The 25,609-nt window shown below is 38.9% G+C and overlaps 2 protein-coding genes across 4 annotated transcripts in view; both read left to right on the forward strand.

Moving 5' to 3' along the window:
* LOC134800777 (protein 4.1 homolog) overlaps positions 1–25,609 on the forward strand; it is a 73,530-nt gene that overhangs the window by 33,236 nt on the left and 14,685 nt on the right. The window lies entirely within an intron of this gene.
* On the forward strand, positions 15,868–18,259 carry LOC134800458 (uncharacterized). Its single transcript, XM_063772920.1, is given in 2 exon segments — positions 15,868–16,389; positions 16,391–18,259. Coding segments are annotated over 2 exon segments (768 nt in total). The 5' UTR covers positions 15,868–16,188; the 3' UTR covers positions 16,958–18,259.

Consider the following 25,609-nt stretch of genomic DNA (forward strand, 5'->3'; position numbering starts at 1 on the left):
TTTGGTATATGCTTCATGACTGTGCTGCCAAATACTCTGATGTGAGCAAGATTTGGCTTCTTCCCTGTCCACAGCTCATATGGTGTACGATCATTCAGTCCATTTTTCACAATGCGGTTCTGTAAATAAACAGCACAATTAACGGCTTCTGCCCAAAATTCTTTGCTGAGATTTGCTTCGAACAAGAGGCATCTGGCCTTCTCTGTGACCGTACGTATTGTCCTCTCACTCAGACCGTTCTGTTCGGGTGTGTATGGATTTGACTTCTGATGAATTATTCCGGCTTGCTTTAAATAATTATCAAAATCTAAATTACAAAATTCTCCACCATTATCACTGCGTAGGTTCCTTATTTTCTTTGATGTAAAATTCTCTACCTTTACTTTATATTCCATAAAACACTGTAGAGCTTCACTTTTATTCTTTAAGAAAAACACATGAGTCATGCGGCTGTAGTCATCGATAAAGAGAAGAAAGTACCTGGAGCCTCCAAGAGACGGACTTTCCATGGGGCCTGCAACATCACAATGCACTACATTCAGCAGCTCTGTACTTCTGTTACCTTCATTAGCGAAAGGCAACCGACTCTGCTTTCCCTCGCAGCACACAACACAATTTGACTTGCTAATATCTGCCTTCTCTTCCAACCTGATGCCTTCTACAGCATTCTGCATTTTATTCATGCTATGACTACAAACGTGCCCAAGACGACGGTGCCAAAGGGACGGCGATTCCACTACAGAAGCCACAAAACAGGTCACTGTGTCCAGTTTATAAACACCGTTTATAAGTGTGGCTGTAGCTACCAATGTCTTCTTCTTATTAAAGATTTTACATCCATTGACCGTAAACTTCACCTTATTTCCTTGTTTTATCAATTGACTAACTGACAAAAGGTTTGTAGTCAGGCTAGGAACACACAGTACATTTTCGACCACTATGTCGTAATCACACTCTGTAGTTGTAGTTGTGATATTCATGTTTCCGCTACATATCACAGGCACTCTAGTCTTGTTAGCGACCATAATTTCTTTATCAAAAGAGCCTGAATAACAAGCATCAATCACCCAATGTTTATTGCAAGTAATGTGAGAACTCGCACCGCTGTCAACGTAGAAATCACTTTTCTGAAAGTCTCCGGTATAAAATACAGCACTAAAAGCGTGACTTGTTTTGTTTTCACGTTCAAATTTGTCGGCTTTGTCGCACTGATTACGATAATGTCCATGACGTTTACAGTTAAAACATTTGACATTGACGTTTCGTTTCTCCTTGACATTGACAGGTGACGTCTGTGCGGCCGCGCCATCCTTGCGAACCACAGACTTGTTATGTTTCTTATGTTGGCTGCGGAAACATGCTAGAGCGTTAGTCACATCACTATTTTCCGGTTCCATATCCATCAACTTAGCTTTAATGGCGTCCGTTGTGATTTCTATGCCGGCATGTTCGATGGCCATTATCATAGGCATATATTTTTCACTCAAGCCCGCTAACATGATAGAACCGATCCACTCGTCACTTATGCTGAAACCCGTTCCCGACAATTTTTGACCCGTCTCGACAATTTGAGTCACGTAAGACGCCATTGATGTACAGTTCTCAAGTCGAATTGATATAAGATTCCTCAACAAGCTAATCCTTCTTGTAAAGCCCGAGTCATCAAATAGTTGCTTCAATTTTGTCCATAACTCATACGATGTCGTGACACTTTTTATATGAATGTAGATAGACGGATCTATTGTCAAAATCAATTTAGCTTTCGTTTTGCTATCTTCTGTCGCTGACGCCGCCGGCGTTGTTTCATCTGGCTCTTTTATACACTTAACCATGCCTTCCAGCACCAGAAAGTTCTCGACTGCAAAACACCACTCACTATAGTTCTCGCGACCTTTTAGTTTCGGTACGTTCACTAAATAACTTGAGCTAGCAGCCATGATTTGAATAACGGTTTTCACGAATTACTATTTTCACACAGTTTTACTTCACTTTTTAGTCCAACCGTAAAACACACAAGTCCTTTAGTCCATCACACAAAACTTTGCTGATAATTCTGACTATTAACTTGTAAAATAGTAATTTAAAGTGGCTGGAGCACATAACCTAAAATAAAACGACGAGTTTGGTTCGAATGGAAAAAATGACTGCTTTATTAGCTAAGATTTGTTTCTTACACGTTGCGCATAGATGGCGCTAGTAGTTACACAGTTATGCATATTTTGATATTTACAACAATGTTCACCTTCTGCAACACTAAAACGTGGCTTTGTATGTGTGATTGAGGTACCAGCTTCGGCACATCTCTCCTGCCAGCCGTTGCCGCTTAGTGCGTGAAAACGTGTTTCCGCGGTCGCATAGTAAATAAATTATGATTTTTTTATCGAGTTGTGGTGCGAAATTTTAGACTTTACCGGATGAACATCATAATTAGCGCTTAGTACGTTTATTCAGTAATAGAGTAAGCTTATTATTTTAAAGTACTTAATACTTAATAGTATATTTTTAATAAATTATTTTTCATTTATTTGACCATTGGGGTACTTTGGTACAATAAAGATTGGGGCAGTTTTGAACATGTCAAAGTGCCCCTCTAGTGTATCTAAGTGCCCCTGCCAGTTTTTTGTTGTGAAATTTTTTTTTACTGAATAGTGCGAACGTACAAAGAGAAAAAAAATTGACAAAGAAAAGTTAAAACAACCAAAGTAGCTTTTTGTGAAAAACTGACACTGATTTCATTAAAAGTTTTTTTTTGTAGTTTTAGTGCACCTGCTTAATAACTGGTTGTCAGCACTTTTTATTTTACTTCGTGTAAAAAAACGCTGAAATAACTATATACCAACATGACAAACATAATTAACTTTAACTTACGAATGTAACATATTGAATATAATATAACTTATTAAAACAAACTAAAACTACAAAGAAATTAAAATTAAAACTAAAACAAAAGAAACTTACCTATAAAATAAAAACCTAATTATAAAAAGAATACCCCCTCTAGCAGGTCCGCCTGTGGCATGGTACCCATTACGCTGGCGGCGTTTCCTCGCTGAACCGCCAGGGCGATTCGTTGCGAGAAATACGCGCCAGCTCTGGGGTCCCCTGTGGCGTCAATCAGCCGCCCCGACAGGGCCCTCACAAAGGCCTGCATGTCGGCTGACCAAGGGCCCAGTGTCTCTACCGCGAGCGCCGCAAACTCGTAGTCCTTAAGTAAGGACGAATATTTGCGGCGCTTGAGAACCTGGGCCTGGTCAGCCGCGCCGCCGGCCTGGGTGCGGGTCGCCTGGATATGGGACTGTGCGAAGGTATCTACGCACGTTGCGTCCCACACCAGGGCCCTACCTAGTTTCCACGGCACCAATGTGGCCCCGTCGGGGTGCCTGCCATCGTCCCTCGCCATGCCCGCGGGTTCGAGAATCGCAGGCACAGACGCGGTGGCAAGCGACCGACGGACCAAATCATTGATGGTACCGTGGCGAAATAGGCGGCCGGCGCTTTTGGGGCATGAAAGGCCATGTCGGCCCAGCTGATCGACGTTTTTGCCACAGGCGCAAGTGTGAGGGACACATATTTTGGACCCAAGCCTTAAGCATATAGCTATTCTCAAGTTACTTGGGTCCAAAACGGTGCCTATTTGACGGGAAGGGAGTGCTCGTAGCCAATGGCCCGATTCGGGGGCTGATACGGCTAGAATTCGGGCACGTTCGAAGTCGTCCGGACTATCCTGAAGAAGTGTGGTATGAGCTGCTTTTAAGGGAGGGGAGTCCCAAGCCCGCTGAATGTGACGGGCGACTGGGATGTCCTCACCCGGACACGACTCACACCAGGCCTCCCTGGCCTCACTTAGATTCGCTATCTCATCGTCAGGTATCTGAGGAAGGTTTAAAATAATACCGACGAGAGATAGCGAGCCGTATACTGAGGACAGGAACGCGGGTAGAGCCAAACTGGCCGAAGTGCGAACGCCCAGTCCACCCAGCCTTATGGGTAGAACCGCTTGGGTCCATGAACTATTGTCGAGATGAATGTTCAGTGTTTTGGAAAGGCTTGCCTGAAGGGAGGAGTCTATGGAAGACAGGATGGACGGAAATTTCCAAATTGGGCAACTGCGGAGTAAATACATAAATTTGGGTGTAAATAAGCAAAAACGAATGATGAAAAGAGCCATATGGGGATTTATTTTAAATAGGAGGTCTGATGTATTATTGAATAAATTTAATTTACAGTTAATGACGGGTGCGATTGATTCGTCAAAAATTGGTGAGCCTAAAAGGGTGAGGGATGTTTTTGAATGAACGGAAATATTAGGTAAAACTGCGTTAAAATTTGTTAGTATATCTATTTTTGTATTCAATGGAACGTGATCTGGAATAAAAATTTCGCATTTAGTGAAATTTAATGCAAGCCCGATTTTCGAAAATTTATCTATGATAGATTGTATATCTTGTAGTACGGTTAGTGCGTCTCCGCCAAGGGAGCCGTCATCTAAGTACCAACAATTGAATTTTGAATTTAGACTAGAGATGATGGGGTGAATGACCAAACTAAAAATGGCAGGCCCAAGCGGATCTCCCTGTTGGCAGCCCATACTTGACAAGATAATATCATTTCCAAAAAGTAATTTTGAAGGTGCTCCGTAGCATTGCCAAATGTATTTGTAAAGTTCTGGTAGCTCTTTTTTTACTTCTGCTAACAGAGCACCGCGGTCGACCGAATTAAATGCATTTTTGACATAACTGTAGTATGTTCTAATAGCACCGCACTTAATAGACGTTTTGTAATGTTTAAAAAGTTTACTACTGGTCAGCTAACTGAGTTGATCTGTAAAGTGTGCTCTGCGGGGCAGTTTGAAACACTTACGGGGCACTTTGATTCACGTGCCAAAGTACCCCAAAACGATGTATCAAAGTGTCCCATGTAATGTATCAAAGTGTTTAGAGTTCATTTTGAGGCCTAAAATCGATTTCAAAAAAAGGTGTACCAAGCTGCCCCGCTTCCCCCTACGGATGTGATTAGTTGAACCATAAACATTATAATTTTTAAGAAAAAAAATACCGATTTCTATGGGGGCCGGTGAAAGATTATTGTAGATGGTGCACTATGTAGAAAAGGAGGTAAAACCACCCACTTTTCTAGTAGCATTTCGTTTCTGTAAGGGTCTTAGTTCTAGCCTAACCTAACCCACTTCTCTGATAGCAGTTCGGTTCTGTGAGGATCGCAGTTCGAACCTAAACAAACCCACTTTTCTAGTAGCATTTCGTTTCTGTAAACCTAACCTAACCCACTTAACGGCTTTTTTGGAATATAATATTAGCCAATAAAAATCGTTTGCTAAATAATTTTTTGTCCTAACAACATTTGACAAAGTAAAATCATGCCAAGTGATAATTTGACCAAATAAATTATATGCGAAGTGTAACTTTGCTAAAGGTTCCTTTGGGAAATGAAACTATTGCGATAAGTTTGTTGGGAAGTGAAATTTGGCAAAAGATATTTGGCCCAAACGAAAGTACACCATAGAATAGAGATAGTTTGACTCCCGGGGAACGACAAAGGGTTATTTTCATTCAAGAAATCACCCTTTAACTGATTGAATAAAATAATAGCTACCTACCTAAATTAATAATTCCACGCTGACGAAGTCGCGGGCAAAAGCTAGTATATATATAACAGTAAGCTACAGAGATGAGCCACTGAAAATATCATTGATACACAATTAGACACCTAACCTATTTTTGTAAGGATATATTATTATCACTGCCAAAAGAAGGTTAAAGGTGCCCTCTAGCGTTCCGGGAGTGGGCAGTCAACGAGAAAAATGTTCAAATGCTGGAAAGTGCAGGGGTCAAAATGTCCATACGGAACCGGCTGTCTATGTGGCAAAAAGTAGGTAGGTTAGGTTCGTTAGGTAGCTTCAGATGCCCGAAGGGCAAACCGCCGAGAAATAGGAGCTCCGTCTAGTTACGTCTAGTTGCATAGACAGCCGGTTCCGTATGGACATTTTGACCCCTGCACTTTCCAGCGTTTGAACATTTTTTAACGTTGACTGCCCACTCCCGGAATGCCCTCTAGTAGTAGAAGGTATTGTCATACAATGAATGGTATTATAATTTTTTTTTTCATATATATACTATGGACATTCCTCGATGGCATCAAGTTGCAACCGGAAAGCGATGATCACACGGCAAATCAAATCCTGAAGACTATAGCAGCCACGTCAAAGAAAGATATACCTATCTACCTACCTACCTACCTACCTATTAAAAAAAATGTTTATTCTTTCTCGTTTGATATGTAAGAATGTATGTCAATAAGATGTTATTAGTTAAGACTGCGTCGACCGTCCAATGGCACCCTCATTGGGGCAATTATGATTTCTAAAAAATACAAGGCAATTAATTAAACTATCATATAAATGATCATATTAAGGTTGATCAGTTTAAGTACCTCGGATCCATGCTGACGACAGATGCCAACATAGACGCAGACGTCACCCACAGAGTAAACGCAGGATGGTTGAGATGGAGGACCCTAACCGGGGTACTCTGTGACAGCCGCATGCCAATACGGCTAAAAGGGCGCGTCTACAAAACCGCAGTACGACCGGCATTAATGTATGGCTCCGAGTGCTGGGCGACCAAGAAGAAACATGAACAGAAAATGCACACCAATGAGATGAAAATGCTGAGGTGGGCAGCGGGAGTGACGAGACTGGACAGAGTCCGAAATGTATATGTACGAGGCTCTTTTAAGGTCGCTCCCATTGCAGAAAAGATGGCTGAAAGCCGTATGAGATGGTTCGGACATGTGATGAGGCGTGACGAAGAGTATGCAGTCAAAAAAGCCTTGGCCATCCCAGAGAAAACGAACGGCAAAGGGAGGCCGCTTACCACGTGGTGGACAACCGTTACCAAAGACATGGAGCGGGCGCAGATCAACACATCGACAACCCAGGACAGAAAAACCTGGCGCCTTCGTACGAGGAGGGCCGACCCCAAATAACGGGACATGGCAAAGAAGAAGAAGAAGATAAATGATCATATTAATATAATATAGGATCCTATTTGAAAGCAATTTTACAATCATGATCATACACGCCATATTTGTTAAAATTGTTGTTATTTAATTACCCTATGATTAAAAATTAAATTAAATTGATTTAAGACCAACAAAGGATCAATTTCGTCATTTTAATTTTAATCTTTCAACGAATGTTAGTAGGCATACACACAAATTTATTAACTAACTACATATTTACAGATGATGGTGTAATAACAACAATTTTGTGTGGTACTATACAGCACGTCCACGGATGATTTTATTATTTCTTTTGCGGTACATATTCATGAAAAGAAATGTACTTTTATGTACTTATGTTTTAAAAAAATGTACTCGCACGGTTTTGGCATAGCGACATACAGGTCGTGGTCGTGCTGGGTAGATACTGCCTGGCACGACCACACTATATTTATGGTTAATTTAATGTCAAATGAATACAAAACAAATGTACTCAAATTGTACTCAAATTGTACTACTGCCAGCGTCTTTCGGAACGGCTTGACTCCTTGGCGCTGCGTAGAGATGTAGCCTCGCTCTGCATTTTCTATCGCATGTATAACGGGGAGTGCTCCGAGGAATTGTTCGGATTAATCCCTGCCGCTTCTTTTCGCCATCGCCCTACGCGACAACATTACCATCTTCATCACTTGGATGGTTGGCAGTCCTCAACTGTGCGTTTCTCCAGAAACTTCCTGCCTCGCACAGCCAAACTGTGGAATGAACTGTTGCCAGCGGTATTTCCGGACCGATACGACCTACAAACCTTCAAGAAAAGAGCGTACTCCCATCTTAAAGGCCGGCAACGCGCTTGCAACCCTTCTGGTGTTGCGGGTGTCCATGGGCGGCGGTAATCGCTTACCATCAGGTGATCCGTCTGCTCGTTTGCCTCCTATTTCATTAAAAAAAAAAAAAAAAAAAATGTACAAGCACATCAAAATGTGACAGTCATACTGCAAAAATCGCTGTCATGATTAAAAAAGGTGAACCTAAGGGCTAATTTAGACGGCGCGCGAACTCGCATGCGACTTTCATTACATTTTTTTTGATCGGCTGGTGGCATCGTTTCCGCCATTATAAACGATGCTCCGATACAAATACAACGCTGCTCGTCGCAGTGCGGCGTAAACGCCATCGACAATAAGGTCCCTTTACATTGATGATCCCACATTTAGACATTATGCGCGCGCGAACTCTCATGAGATTTTAGTTATTTCAACCAGCCGATCAAAAAAATGTAATGAAAGTCGCATGCGAGTTCTCGCGCCGTCTAAATCAGCCCTTAGGTTCACCTTTTTAGAGCACCGTACAAAACTTTGTTCACGGCATGGTATAATAATATACTCCGCCTGGTACTCCATTCCCGTCTTTTCTAGGTCACCTAACTGACACGCGCCTACGTCATCATGCGACAGCGCTATATGATAATATGCGATAGCGCTATATATAGCGGCCATGTTGTTGTGACGTAGGCCCGTGTCACTCTGGGAATGGAAGACCATGTTTTATTAGACTATGGTTCACGGTGCTCTTATTTAATCATGACAGCGATTTTTGCAGTATGACTGTCACATTTTGATGTGCTTGTACATAGTACAATTTGAATACATTTGTTTTGTATTCATTTGACATTAAATTAACCATAAATATAGTGTGGTCGTGCCAGGCAGTATCTACCCAGCACGACCACGACCTGTATGTCGCTATGCCAAAACCGTGCGAGTACATTTTTTAAAAACATAAGTACATAAAAGTACATTTCTTTTCATGAATATGTACCGCAAAAGAAATAATAAAATCATCCGTGGACGTGCTGTATAGTACCACACACAATTTTAACAAATTTGGCGTGTATGATCATAATTGTAGGATTGCTATCAAATAGGGTTCCATATATATGATCATTTCTATGATCTCATTGCGGCCTTTGTATTAGAACAATAATAATCCAACCTAAATTTCGGGTCGACTATTGAGTCCAGGACTGCTGCCAAGAAACTTGATGTCCTAATATTTAAGGTGAGGCGGCACCAAGCATAGGTCCCTTCGTGCATGGAATACTGCTGCAACCTATGGGACGGTTCCGCCAAGTATCAGCTGGCAGCCCTGAACTCGATAGAGCGCCGGGCTCATATACTTTTTGGCGATGGCTGTCAAATCAAAGTTACAAAGTCTTGTTCATATCATCGCCGACGAGTTACATGTCTATCGGTGTTTCTAGGGAGTGCGCAAAAGAATTGCACGACCTGATCCCAGCTTTCCCTTTCCGGACGTCCAGGCGCGAGGAGCGAATGCACCCGTTCGTTGTTAATATTCCATTTGTCCGCACAAAACGATTTGCCTCATCTTTTTTGGTAAGGACGATTAAGGAATGGAATGCGCTTCCGTCATCTGTGTTTCCTGGGAAATTTGACCTCGGTCTCTTTAAAGCAAGAGTGAATAGGCTATTACTTACTGAGCCGGTAAGCTCCATCATCTTAATAGGCTCTGTTTTCACTTTCCATCAGGTGTGACTAGAGCCAATGCCCGTTCAGTTTATTATAAAAAATATATATACAAAGAGTACTATTGTATTATTTCAGTAGTTAGTGCCTTTGGGTATAGTGCGACATAAAATAGTAGAAATTAAATAAACTGGAACTATAAATATTCAATACTAAATTGTTGCCATGTTTAAGCATTTTACGTCAAAAAAGGGATAGTAACGTAGAAAGTGGCGCCCTCATTTATTTTCTACTGGTTTCTGTCGCACTGTAGTTTGAGGCAGGAAATAGGCAATATTACGCAAAACCCTGCGTAGAGGGCGTTACCGTCCGTGCATTACATGACATGCACCGTCAAACTATTTGTATTTGTGCATTACCTGTAATGCACGGACGTATCGGTCCATGTCAGTAGTGAAGGCGAGGGACAGTTAAAGTGTTAATAATAATAGCACAACCCAGGGCCTATCACTCTTGGCCATTCGATCGACAGAGAGGCAGACAACGAAATTTCGATTAACGCGTTTTGCGGTAGGCCATCTGTAAACATAGGTACTGTAAACAAATCACCTTGATGCATCAATATCATAGTGAAAATTGTGAAGAAACTCCGGGGGGTCAGGGCTTTGCACATAGCAAGACCGGGCCGGGCCCGCACCGTGCCATTCCCGAGCCCTGCATGGTGATGACATAACGCTTTGCATAGAAAACGAAGCTCCGGAAGCTCCGGCCCGGCCACAGCCCGGTCTAACATGAGTCATCCTAAACTGGAAAAAAACCGGAAAAACTAAATTTTGTGAAATGATCGATAAGCATTTGATTTTTTCCGGGATTTTCATCCCTAATTCCACCCAGTAATAAAAAACGGACTTTTCTAAATATGGTTAAAGTACAACTTGGTTTATGAACGTGAATAAGCATTTTTGAGCGTTCATAGGTGAATGTGTGGAGCGAGCATTATTTGACGTATAGGTGTGGGTTTAACAAAAAGAACGCTTGTCAATAAGGCGTTCGTGCTGTTAAAATTCAATTAATAATAGCCTTTATCGACCATCAACAGTGTAGTCCCCTTTTGATTGATGGAAATTGTCACGTATAGTTCCACTACTCGCCGCCGCACCGTGAATAGCGCGTTAGTTCATCTATCGCTCACAAGATGTCATTAATTCCTGTAAACGTATATACTAAAAAAAAAGCTTTACTCTATGCTATAAAATACCCTTTCGCACGTCAAAAACTCCAAGATGGTGCCCAAGCCCATGGACAAAAAAGTCTAGCGATAGTATCCACACCTGTCAAAATTTGACATTAGCAATCCACAGTTAGGTGACAACGAAACCAAACCGACGTAACCGACATACCCCGAGTTCAAAGTTATAATAAACCGTATAGTAGTAATAAAACAAAGTTGATTTTTTCTTACTTATTTTTTCGATCGCATGTTTGCGATAGAATGCGATTCGACGAACATGCGATACAATCAACTGAGGATATGAAGTGGATTTCAAATGTCAGATAAGTACGTGTCGAATTAGGCCCCAGATGCAATGCGTTACTGGCACTCGATACGAGACGACGTATAAGACCATATTTTAGAACGAGGGAACTAACATAACAATAGTACCTACATTACGATAAAAGTGCGAAAAGTAGGAAACTCGCAACGAGTGGCGATAAATTGAAACCCGACCGAAGGGAGTGTTTTAAATCGACACGAGGTGTGAATTAACTTTTCGCACGTGTATCGTACAACGTTTTACAGTACGTATTATGGCCCTTTAAATTTTTGACACAGGCACGTATTGTCCTTAATTCCGCCCTAGGGCGGTAAAGTAGCACCTATGTACTGTAAATAAATTTTCACCACACGAACTCGTAAAGGCTTTATTCTTCAATAACTGATGAGAAATAAAGAATTATTTTCCGGTCCCTTTTTGTTTTAAACGCCGGTCCTTCCAATATATGGCTTCTTCTCAGGGACTATATTGTTTCCCAAAAAGTTTTAAGTCATAATGTATTGTTTGTCCGTATTTTCGTTAGGTAGTCATAATTTGTTTGGTTCAGAAACGCGTAACTTTTCAGGATTGCCATAAAACAAACCTAACCTATTTATAGGACAACCTTACGACAATTCTGAAAAGTTAACGGTTTCAGTTTTATGACTAATGATAATATGACAAACAATACATTATGACTTAAAACTTAATGTGAAACAAAGGGACCCTTTTCTTCTTATCATTCTTCTTAACGAAAGAACATCAGTTTTGCAAAACCCGATTTTACCTTTACACGATTATAATAATGCGTTGTGCAAAAAAAATCAATAACATTTTCATAAAAGGATTGGCATTTACCGCCAAAACTGAACGTGTTGTCCTTGTGCACTGAAGAGGCGTTCAAAAGTGCATGGATGGGTCAAACAGATCACTGTGTTATGTCTTTCCTGTAGACATACACAAGAGTTAAGGGCTATAAAGGTTAATTTTCTTATTTAACCCTTATCCACGTGAAAAGGTCCTCCTTTTATTTAAAGAACTATGATAAAATCATTGCTTACACGCCCACAAGCTGTTAACTATTGCCCACAGGAGAGAAAACTAGTGTGTTATGTCTACAGGAAAGACATAACACAGTGATCTGTTTGACCCGGATAGATGTCGACCGTAATGCCTTAATATTACGGTTGAAACATGTCCATGCACTTTTGAACGCCAGTGTACATTGGACTTATACTTGTGAAACGTGCAAGTGCATTTAATGTTGAAACATTGTTATTGCACCTCAAGACCGAATGCAATTTAATAATTGGATACCTATATTTTCATTTATTTTCAGTTTTATATCGTTCCCTTCTATGGGGAATTCTCTATTTTCATAAAAGTCCCTCATTCTGTTCCACCAGATATAATAGGAACATACGTAGGTAGATAGGTAAACAAGATCTTAAAATCATAACAGCGTTCAGGATTGTAAATCCAATTATGGAACAGTTTGTAAATGTAACCTGGGCCTTTTGCCAGAAACTATGAATGCTGGCATACAGTAAATTGTTTATACTTCAACTTGTTTAGGCGAATACGTCGAAATACTAGTAAGGTGTATTCGGGTATTACCGAATGTCGGATAATTCCGAAATTCTGATGAAAATCACCCTTAATTCCATCATAATAAAAGTCTCTTTCGGAATTATCCGACAGTTTTCGACATTCGGAATTACCCGAGTAAACCTTAGTCAAGTAAGTACCAACAATTAACAGTCAGGTATCAATATCAATAGTAATAGCACAGATATATCTAACTATACTCTGTATCTTTAGGTATTTAAATAACAGTAAACAAAATCTACCCTCAAATGGCTCCTTAAAACAGTTGACGGTAGATGAAAAATTACATGATAAAATAATGTAGGTTAAAGTCAGGTCGTTCAGTGACAGATCCAGGCGGTTTTGTATTTGGTTGGTTAGTCAATGAATGTTAGAACTACCCGAAAGTGTACAAATTGTTTGTTTAGTTTGATTTAAATACCTAAAGATACAGACTATTAATCGCGCACTCGCGTGGACGACAAACTTTTAAATGTTTTCGTATTGTTGGACACTGTCAAAATAATTGTCACCTTCAATCCAAGCAATAGAGGCGACAGCCGAGTGGTCAACTGGATTAGGCTGTGAAACACTTTATCTGATATTAATGGTACTAATGGTAGAGTCGGACCAAAAAAAGTCTGCAGCGGATCTGATAGCCCACGCAGTGCATGTGTCATTTATACGTCATAATTTCATAAAAGTTTACACTTGCACTGCGTGGGCTATCAAATCCGCTGCAGACTATTATTGGTCTAACTCTATATATGCAATCTAAATAAAACCAGAGATATATATACTCTCTGATAAAACCTATGACACCTATTGACAGGAACATAATGCAATCCTTATCGAGTAAGGCCGCGTCATATAATGACAACGACGCGACGACTTCCTATTTTAAATAAATATATGCGTTATGTATTTAAATTACGTTCTTAAATCAGCATAATATATTATGTAAGTACGTATACATACGTGTAGGTATACGACCTAAAAGAACGTATGAAACAAAAAAATCGTAGCCGGGTAACATATTTAGGTATATTTTAATCGTTGTTAAAAATCCATAAAAAGTGTTTTAATACCTACTTTTGAATAATTATATGTATTTTAAAGTGATTTTAAACAATTTGACATAATGATTCCAAACCAAGGAAGGTAATCAATGCAAAGTAATTACAATCATAACCAAGACGTTCCGACACGACCCAGTAATCAGAGAAAGCATCATCATCACAACTCAACCATGTCTTCCCAGTTACCGCGCCCGATCGACCGAAACCTAATTGCTATAACCACAGAATAGTTATTTACGATACAAGTGCGGAAAAGAGGAAATTCGAAACGAATGTTTACAAGTCCTAAACAAATGTAAACAAATTACGAGGTTGGTGCTCTATAAATATTTTGATACTTAGCATTTAGCATATTTGGCACAGTACTTATGTAATTTTTTGGGGGTGGATTAATATTACGGTAGTATCGAACTAGGTCTTATTTACACTACATTTCATTTTTCGCCTTGTTACAATGGTATATGGTGAGAAAGTGTAAACATATGTGTTCATCTTTGACTGTATTTTACAAAGTGATAGAAATTATGTGAGCTGACTTTGAGTGCACGTCAACGTATATTAAACTCATCTCCTTAGGTGCACAGAAATATTTTCTAGTATCAAAACTATAAATCCTACTACACAAAGTATGCCCAGCCCAAGATTTTTTGAATTTCCCGCCAAAAATGTGTGTAATATTTCAGTAGCCAGACTCTACCGTACAGAAATGATGCTTCCTTATAGTCTAATAAAACATGGTCTTCTCTTCCCAGAGTGACACAAGCCTATTACGTCACAATAACATTGCCACTTTATATAGCGCTATCGCATATTATCATATTAGCGCTGTCGCATGATGACGTAGGCTTGTGTCAGTCACGTGACCACGAAAAGACGGGAAGAGAGTACCAGGCGCAGTATATTATTATACCATGCGCTTCCTACAAAACCGTAGTTTGACAGCGATTCGGGGACGAATCATGCTATTCCTTTCGGCTATTTAGGGCTGTCAAAATTAAGGTGATTATCTTATCTGTGGTCGTGCACGCAAAGGGACGTCAAGTTGTGCCAACTCTAATAAATGCTCGGAGCAATGCTGAGCCGAACGGAGCCGAGAATGCCCGAAAGGAGGACTGTCGCCCCACTGCTATAGCATAATTTAAAAAAGTCTTTGACCCCACATTATAGATTCAACGCACACGGCAACAAGATTTTTAAGAATGCGAGTGGTCTCGCATATTGATGTAGTCTATATTAGTTATTTACAGTAGGTACATATACTTTACCGCACTAGTGCGATAATTAGCACATTACGCAACTATGTCGAAAATGAAAAGGGCCATAGGGTAGACCGGGGGCAATAGTACCACGGGGCAATAGTACCATCGTTATTATCTTCACAATTATAAAGAAATATGTATATGTGGGTATACACGATGAAGCCTAATACTTGTCTGGACCCGCTCACCAGTCGGCCGCTCGCTGCAACGCGGAACGGAGGTGCTAGGAGACCACTTTTGTTTTCGAGCGATCAAAGTAAGTATTTACGAGAAATATTTTGTCATATTATTCAAAACTAAATAATCCTCGAGTAAGATTGGTACATATTTGATTATGATTAGTTAGTTATCAAAGTTTGTTTTGTGGCACAGTATGGGGAGGAGTTAGGTAAAGGAATCGAAATATCAGTACTTTATGTAATTTTAGGTGCTCGAGGGCATTAGTACCATGTGAGTCGGGGACAATTGTACAAACGACCCCTTATATACTATTTTTTAGTTGTTTTTTTTCTTTTAATTACGAAATATCCGACCGACCGCGATAAAATATGGCGTTTACGGTCAAGTGACATACAGATAGTTAAACTGCGATTTTAATTTTTAAATTACAAATAAATCTCAATTTTTTTATAATAAAATAATAGTAAACTCGTTTTTTTGTATGATAAAAACTATGTACAGTGAAACCTGGATAAGTGAGACTTCAAGGGGCGAGCAGATTTGTCTCACTTAAAGAGGTATTCCACTTACCCAGGCTCTCAGTTAGCCAGGTACAAATAAATTTCTGTCTCATTTACAGAGGGTCCCATTAATAGAGGTGAGAATAGAGGATATATCTCAATTATAGAGGTGGTTAATTAGGTATTTTGTAATTATTTTTTAATGTTTAGGTAAAATAATCCATAGTACTGTCGCTCCGTAAACTTTCCCAAAAATAAATAGTATTTAGCTGCAGTTCTCACGAAAACTTACTTCTAATTGACAAACTAAGTGAAATAAAGTGGTGGAAATAGTAGTTGTCGTGCAAACATTGAAATCTACACAAATAAGTGAAAGAAAACTGTGTGATTTTTGAGGTTAAGTTTCTAAGCATAGACAAACGGATGCTTGAACTGTCAGTGACGAATAACCGCCCTAGTGTCATCTCGAATGTTGCCAGCAATTTAAATCGGCTTACCCCATTACTACCATTACGTTCCATTCTAAGCAAACAAAAATAAATACAAACATGGAAGCCCAGTTTGAACTCTATTTCGAGAAAATGCAAAAAGAGATGCACGCTCAAACTGAAGTTATAACCACGAGAATAACGGAAACTATCGACACTAAATTAAAGCCGTTAATAGAAGAGAATGATAAATTAAAGAAAAAAGTAGATCTGTTAGAAAAGAAAGTGGAATTCATGGAGAAAGAGAAGAAAAGTAACAATATAATAAATAATAATACACGGGCTATGCGAAAGCGAAAAATCTACAACTGAGTTAATAAATCATGTACAAGAAAAGTTCCTGACAGAGTTAAATATATCATTAGAAGCTCTTGACATCAACAAAATCTATCGCATCGGTAAAAATAAGAAAGACGATAAACCAAGGCCAACACTCCTATCTTTTGTGAGTGGATGGAAAAAGACAGAAATAATGAGGAATAAGAATAAATCTAAAGAACTAAAGCTCACGGAAGATTATTCCAAAGACATTTTAGAAAGAAGGAAGGCATTAATGCCTCAACTAATGGAAGAGAGGAATAAAGGAAATGTTGCGTACATTAAATATGATAAATTGATAGTGAAAGAAGCTACTAACACAAAAGAAAACAGGAAGAGGGAACTATCAATTTCCCCATCAAATAATTCGCAGCCAAAAAAACAGCAAACCGCTACCCCACCAATTAATAAGAAAACAAACGCATTCGACCTGATGAGAGCTAGATCTAGCTCAAATTCCAGTGAATATGTGAGGCAGCGGTCATCAAATGAGCCGGACAATTCATCATAGCAACTACCACCAACAACCAAAACATCAGGTCCCAACCCGGCTGGTCCCCGTGGGACGTCAGACCACCACCCTCCAACCAAGGAAACAAACTTAACAACAACAATTCCAAATAGTAAACAACCATCACCAACTGCAACCCATCCAAAAAATCTAACACCAAAGAAGAAAGAAACCCTACATATATGCACACTAAACACCCGAACGTTAAGGACTGAAGAAAGTTTACAGGAACTTGAATATGCTCTCACAAATATAAGGTGGGACATATTAGGCATCAGTGAGATGAGAAGAGACGGCGAAGGAATCTACGAACGCAGCAACTACGTAATGTATCACAAAGGCACGGCCGGCTACCATGGAGTAGGATTCCTAGTAAAATCAAAGCATAAAAACAAGATCCTGGACTTCATAGGAATATCAAACCGTCTTGCAATACTCCGTATGAAAATACCTGGTAACAGAAAAGAGCTGACAATAATCCAGGTGTACGCTCCTACACAGCAAGCCAGCAAGGATGAAATTAAATTTTTTTACAACACCCTAACAGAAGAAGTAAAAAAATACTCTCGCAACAACCTGGTGGTCATGGGAGATTTCAATGCTCAGGTCGGTCCTAGACAAGAAGGAGAAGAGTCAATTATGGGAAACTTTGGTTATGGCAAAAGAAGTATCAATGGCCACAAATTGATTGGCTTCCTACATGAAAACAATTTAATATTAATGAACTCCATTTTCAAGAAAAAACAAAAAAGCAAGTGGACTTGGATTTCCCCAGATGGCAGAACTAAAAATGAAATTGATTTTATTTTATCAAACAATGCCAAACAGTTTAGCGACACAAGCATAATTCAAAATCTCAACTTCAACACTAACCACCGCATGGTACGCAGCTGTATGAACTATTGCCCACCCAAAAGCTCAAGAAAAATGTTTAACAACAAAACAACATTTATAAATAAGAACCTGACTGAACTGGGACAAATCAACCTTAAACCTTTAACTGAAATCGTAGAATCTACGAGGCCACTAGCAGAAAAGTATAGAGAAGTAGAAAAAAATCTGACACAATTAACAAATATGAATACAAAAAAGACTAAAACACACGAATTAAGTGAGACTACAATTAAACTCATGGAAGAAAGAAAAGCGATCATCTCAGAAAAGAACAATAAAGACAGGAAGAAGATATCTAATCTTAGCAAAACAATAAGAAATAACATGAGGAATGACAGGAAGTTAAAAAGACTACGAACTATAGAGGAGCATATAATAAGAACAGGCGGTACTAAGAAAGCGCTAAAAGAGTTAAGGGAAAAAGGAAAGGAATGGATTCCCAAACTGAAAAAGGCAGAGACAAACCTCACTAACCGAACAGAAATCCAGAAAGTAGCAACTGAGTACTATCAAGCCCTATACAGCAAAGAAAGTTCAAGCCCAGATCAAGAAAACGTTGAACCACCGACCGGAGCCCTTCCACTGCATGAAAGCGATGTGGTACCACCTATACTTGTACAAGAGGTCAAAAAGGCAATAAACCCTCAGAAGCTAGATAAATCCCCTGGACCAGATAAAATACCCAATGCACTTATGAGAGGAACAGTTGAAGAACTTAGCCGAATCCTAACAGTGATATTTAACGAAATTCTAAGAACAGGGATAATCCCAAACCAATGGGGAGAATCAGACATCATCTTGATCCACAAAAAAGGTGCGAAAGACAATATCAGCAACTACCGGCCAATAAGCCTCATGTCAAACATATACAAAGTTTTTGCTAAGGTGTTACTAGAAAGAATATCAAGAACACTAGACGAATGCCAACCAATCGAACAGGCTGGATTTAGGAAAGACTATAGTACAATTGATCATATCCATACAGTAAAACAAGTAATTCAGAAGTATAAAGAGTTCCGAAAGCCTTTGTTCATAGCATTTATCGACTACTCGAAAGCGTTCGATAGCCTTAACCACACCTGTATATGGACAAGCCTGAAACAACAAGGAGTACACGAAGTATACGTAGAAATTATCCGAAGGATATATACAATCAGCAAAAGCAGAATTAGACTAGAATCAACTGGCAAAAACTTCCCTATACAAAGAGGTGTCAGGCAAGGTGACCCACTATCACCAAAGTTATTCTCCGCTGTCTTGGAACAAATTTTCAGGAAACTCGAATGGGAACACCTTGGCCTCAACATAAATGGCACACGCCTAAACCACCTCAGGTTTGCCGACGACATAGTCTTGTTTGAGGAAAACCCAAAAGAACTAGAATGCATGCTATTGGATCTAGCAAAACAGAGTGAGGCAGTGGGACTGGAGCTTAACTCAGACAAGACTAAATTGATGACAAATTCTAGGAGACAAGAAATTGCAGTTAATGGATTCAGTCTGGACTATGTTGAAGAATATGTATATCTAGGTCAAATAATATCATTCAAGAACCAAATGGATAAAGAAATTGAAAAAAGAATAGCATCCGGCTGGAGCAAATATTGGTCACTCAAAGAAATCATGAAAAGCAACCTTGGTATACGGATAAAAAGCAAAACTTTTAACACATGTGTGCTTCCATGTCTAACCTATGGCTGCGAAACTTGGTCTCTTACTAAAAAACAACGAGATAAACTTGCAAAGTGCCAGAGAGCTATGGAGAGGAGCATGCTCGGTGTAAAATTACAGGATAGAAACCGCAGCTCTGACATAAGAACCAGAACAAAAGTGACAGACATCCTCACCCACATAGACAGGCAAAAATGGAGGTGGGCAGGCCACACTATAAGATGCAAAACAGAGAAGTGGAGCCAAAGAATTCTCATGTGGCACCCTACAGATGGATCAAGATCGCAAGGCCCTCAATTAACACGACGGGAAGACGAAATTATACTCACAGTGGGACCACTCTGGACAAGGGTGGCAAGAGAGAGGAAATACTGGAAGGAGTTGGAGGAGGCCTTTGCCGACAGGCACACTGAACCAAGAGACTTCATATAAACATTCAAAACTAAAAACCAACAATCATGTTCAGAATAAAGGGCTATAAAAAAAAAAAAAAATAATAATAATAATCCTTGTCCCTAAATATTTTTTAAATCTGTTTAAATATTTCTTTGAATTTATTTTGAATGATTTTCCAAAGGATAGATTTTTTCAATTAAATTTGATACGGACTTCATTGAGTGTTAGAAATTTATTAAATGAAAATTTGTTTATTCTTGTTACTTATCAAGATTTCAGCTTTCATTTCGATAGTTTTAACCACATAAAGTAACTAAATGAAACTTGAAGTCGTTTAGACACAATTAAGTAAATGCGGAATTTGTGGATAGACTAAGAGTTAGTAAGAATACGGAAATAGATCAATAAAGTCCAAGTTAAAGAGGTCATAGATTGACGTTATCTCAGATACAGAGGTAATTCGTATAAAATTCTAAAAAAAACAATTAGGAAAATGTAATCTTATAAATATAGTCTTAGTAAAAGAGGTAAAATACACTCTCTGTCTCAATTATAGAGGTAAATGTGACTGTAAAATCACAACAACTAATCCCAGTTATAGAGGTTCGTTTTATCTCACTAACAGAGGTAATTCAGTGCTAAAGTGTCGGGACCGCACCATGAGTCCCAGCTATAGAGGTTTCTCACTTATCCAGGTCCCACTTAACCAGGTTTCACTGTATATACCTAAATAACATATTTCATAATTTAGTTTGATACCTACCTGGGTGATTCTTAAATTGTGTCCAAAAAATTTTTTATTTCATAAACGTTTTTATTTTTCACATATTATATGGTACTCACATGGTACTAATGCCCCCGAGCAAGAAGATGCTTGACCAAATGTCATAGAGGGCCTCAACGCAAATAGAACTGCATTTTAAAAAATTCAATATGGTCGACCTTTTTTTAATTTTTTTTTCACACGAGAGGAGGAAGTTGGAGCTTAAACACGACCCAACACTTTTCCTAGTAGGTCGTGTTGAAGCTCCGCGTAGGGCCAAAGACCCGAAGCGTCACACGAGAGGGGGAAGTTGGAGCTTGCCCGTATCCGCCGCCGTTTTGGATTTTTCAAAAAAAAAATTGACATGGTAAACTTGGGCCCCCAGGCTCGCCGCATGCCAAATCTGAACGCGCTCGGACCAATTTGAAAAAAATTATAAAAATGGTCAGCCATTTTGAATTCATTTAAATGTAGTTTGTTTTGTCTCGGGGCCCTCTATGACATTTGCAGAGATGTGAAAAGTACTTTATAAAAAGTATTTAAATACAAAATACAAATACTTCCTTAATATACTATTTCAAATGCAAAATACAAAATAGTTTTTGAATTTGTATTTCAAATACAAAATACAAAATAGGTATTTTCAAAATACTTTTTAAAAATACAAATACTTTGCGATAAAAGGTACTCTGAACAGTGAAAGGTACCTTGTCTGAATTAAAATGTTTACTCGGAATTTCCGAGTTGAAAAGACTCTCTTTATTCTTTGAAAACATTGTGTCAATCAGTCTTCTATCTAAAGTGCAAATTTCTAATTGTTTGCTCATATTAACCGGTAGGATGGATGGATGATGGTTTTTAACGGCCAATTTTTAAAAGCATTAATTTAGATTTGTAATGTTTTACAGCTAGTATAATGTATAATGCCTCTCGTTGGTGTGATGAAAACGTCTCGTTTGTGTTTCACCAGGGCAGAAAAGTTTGTTCTCTTCTCCTCTCGTACCTTGAAACCCTCGCAACACTCAAGATTCCACTTTTTTAACCACTCGCTACGCTTGTGTTCATGTGCGACGTTACTAAACAGATTCAACAGTTCCATGTTAAAAGAATGAGAGAGTTGCCAGTACTGTATCAGAATAATGTAGATAGGAGTTACATCAGAAGAGATGTAACTCCTACCTACATTAGCTACTATAAAGTATTTTGTATTTTGAAAATAGAAAATAGGTCCCAAAAACTATTTCAAATAAAATACAAAATAGTTTTCTTCAAAAGGTATTTAAATACAAAATACAAAATAGGTATTTTGCATTTTGTATTTGCATTTTAAATACAAGTATTTCAAATAAGTCACATCTCTGGACATTTGGTCGAGCACCCCCCACCTATCTCGCACTGTTTAAAAGTTGCCATACAAAATAAAAGTGGCCAGTTTTCCCACAATTGTAGCATTTGTCCAAAAAAATTTTCATAGGAATCTAAGGGACCCGGAGATTCCGTGACCAAAATTTCAGCGCGCTAGGATCATTTTGAAAATTGGCCACCATTTTTAAATAAAAAATAATGGCTTCAAAAACTGCCAGGGTTCCTCTATGACATTTGGTCGAGCACCTCCCATCGTTTAGCCGGGCCGTCCAACATTTTTGTGACCAAAGACGGTAGACCAAAAGTCGGAATTTTCTGGGGGTCACGAGACCACTCTCTATACGGCCGTACCATAGTCAAATACCCCACGAACCTCCTTCTGGGAGAACAATTATGTGAATCAGTCAGTCGGGTTGCGGCTTTATATAATAATCAAAATCATAATCAAGTAACAAGTAACACTATCAATATCAAGTAATGTTTAAATCCCCGTTACCCGTTTCCTTCCATTCACCCATACATCCATACACCCGTACAACTGCTCATCCATACAGCCATCCGCCTAAACATTTTTTATGAAAATGAATTTTGGAAAAAAAAAAACAAAAAAAGCTCAAGCAAGCGGTGTGACTTGTCATAACTTATATATGTCATAACTTGACTGTTATGAATTGACCCATATATACATATATGATATACTTTACAACGCAGTCGATTGTTATTGGTCAAAAAATTAGAATGTTAGAATTTTTAAGGCGGGGTTGATTGTAACAGGGGGCAATAGTAACTATATAGAAAGTACGATTGTTGAATAAGTCGTTAATTTGTTAGTTTTTAGTATAAATTGTTGTCAAATTAGAATACTGTGAGTAATCAGTGGCTGTGGTTTTGATCGTTAAACTATATTATTGTTACTTAGTGAGATATTAATAGTAATGTGAGTTCAAAGTAACCACTGATCTCAATTAGTGTTTTTAAATATTCTCCTTTTTAAGACTGATGTAACTGAAAATATTGATTACAGTTAAGCTCTAAAATAATAAATCTTTATATAGTAAACATATTATTTGGGTTTTATTTACGTTCCAATTTTTGGTACTATTGACCCGCACGAAGGGTCAATTGTACCACAAGGCATCATTGACGAAAAACGGGATTTTCTACCATACTCTTACCGTTATTAACAATTACCCTCAAAAATACGTAAATCAATAACCTACTATTTCATATGTACGTACAGTTTTGGTTCAGCTCCTATACATTCTGAACTAGGAACCATTATCCAAAAAATGGTACTATTGCCCCCGGTCTACCCTATGTACTGTAAAACGTTGTACGATACACGTGCGAATAAGTAATTCAGAACTCGTGTCGATTAAAAACACTCCCTTCGGTCGTGTTTTAATTTATCGCCACTCGTTTCAAATTTCCTATTTTTCGCACTTGTATCGTAAAATGTACTATTACTACACGTGTGAATTTCGCAACGAGTGGCGACGTCAAAGCGCTAGAGTGCATGCTCAGATATTTTTGAGCACCTCGGCCGCTCCAATATATCTGATGGCGACTATACAACGTTTTACAGTACATATATATGGCCCTTTAAATGTTCGACGTAGTTACGTAATAGACCGGGAGATAGTGACACATTTTACTGGGTCATTTGTACCAGTATGGCGGTTCGTCAGGGGTCTAAGCATGTAATGAAGGAAAGAAAATGCTATGACCATAGCGCTGGTACCGGCGGCCCAATCGCGTGGGCGTTAGTCGAACGTGTCGGATAAAATACGAGTGTCGAACGATTTGTACCACAAAAATCCTCGTATTATTCGATAGTCCATAAAAAAGAAGTAGGCGGTAGCGTAATGCCATACTTCTCCGGTGTGACTTACAGCCCGCCATACTGAGGCGAACACGTTAATTAAAAAAAAACAATTCAACCATTTGTACCAAGCTAATTTTTGCACAGGTGATCATCGTCGAGCAGCCATTCATGGACATCACCATGCCATACTTTTCGGATGGTTCCAAATGCCCGCCATACCGCCGCAAGGGAGTTAATTTTTTTTTTATTGCTAAACGATTTGTACCATCTTGAATTTTTTTTTCAACACTTTCTGTGTGATCATAAATGGAAATCTCATAATGCCATACCTGTAGGAGGTGGCAAATGTGTACAATATTTTTTTTTTATTTCAAGTATGGTGCCCCTTTTTCCCCCTATTAGAAGTATGGCAAATATAATAATGGTCACATTGCATCATATAATTTCCAAAAATCCAAATGCCATACTGGTACAAATCGTCAAAAAATTGTTTTTTGTTTTAAGTCTTGGCTTAAGTCTCACAGTCGTCCGCCCCGTAGTTATAATCTGAAATATATTTTTTTAGGTACAATTGTATCCAAACAAACAGAATATGATGATGCCATGCTGTAAAAAATTATTTTACGTATACATAGTCGTATTTTTGAAACGTGTCGATTAAATAAGTTTTTCAAGTATGGCAGCACTTTATCCCCCTACTATAAGTATGGCAATTATAATAACGGTCACATTTTATCAAATACTCTCCAAAAATTTAAATGCAATACTGGTACAAATCGTTTAGCAAAAAAAAAAAATTAACTTCCTTGCGGCGGTATGGCGGGCATTTGGAACCATCCGAAAAGTATGGCATGGTGATGTCCATGAATGGCTGCTCGACGATGATCACCTGTGCAAAAATTAGCTTGGTACAAATGGTTGAATTGTTTTTTTTTTAATTAACGTGTTCGCCTCAGTATGGCGGGCTGTAAGTCACACCGGAGAAGTATGGCATTACGCTACCGCCTACTTCTTTTTTATGGACTATCGAATAATACGAGGATTTTTGTGGTACAAATCGTTCGACACTCGTATTTTATCCGACACGTTCGACTAACGCCCACGCGATTGGGCCGCCGGTACCAGCGCTATGGTCATAGCATTTTCTTTCCTTCATTACATGCTTAGACCCCTGACGAACCGCCATACTGGTACAAATGACCCAGTAAAATGTGTCACTATCTCCCGGTCTATAATGTGCTTATAGCACAGGGTGTCGTAATGGAGCTCCAGATGTACTGTATTTTTTTTATGGCAACCTACTATAACCGATTTAGGTCTTAGAGTATGTCTAATTTATAAAGTGTGAAAATGCCACTGTATGAAAATAAAGAATTTAACGTTTATGGTGACATTTCCACACTCTGTCAATGAGTGGAGTAACTTTAATTAAGACGGTTTTCCTTCCATTTTAAGCCTTATTTTATAGCCTACTAGTAACCTGCCCCGGCTTGGCACAGGTTACATAAAACCTTAACTTACATACCTGAACCTTCCTCAAGAATCACTCTATTTATAGGTGAAAACGCATGAAAATCCGTTCAGTAGTTTTTGAGATTATCGCACATACATACACACAGACAGACGCGGCGGGGGACTTCGTTTTATAAGGTGTACTGTTGACGTCAAAGATATTTTAACATTTTTCGCCTTATTACAAAGGAGTAAGGTGCAAAAGTGTAAACATATATTTGACGTC

This window comes from Cydia splendana, chromosome 20 (assembly GCF_910591565.1).
Source record: "Cydia splendana chromosome 20, ilCydSple1.2, whole genome shotgun sequence".
Taxonomy (NCBI): Eukaryota; Metazoa; Arthropoda; class Insecta; order Lepidoptera; family Tortricidae; genus Cydia; species Cydia splendana.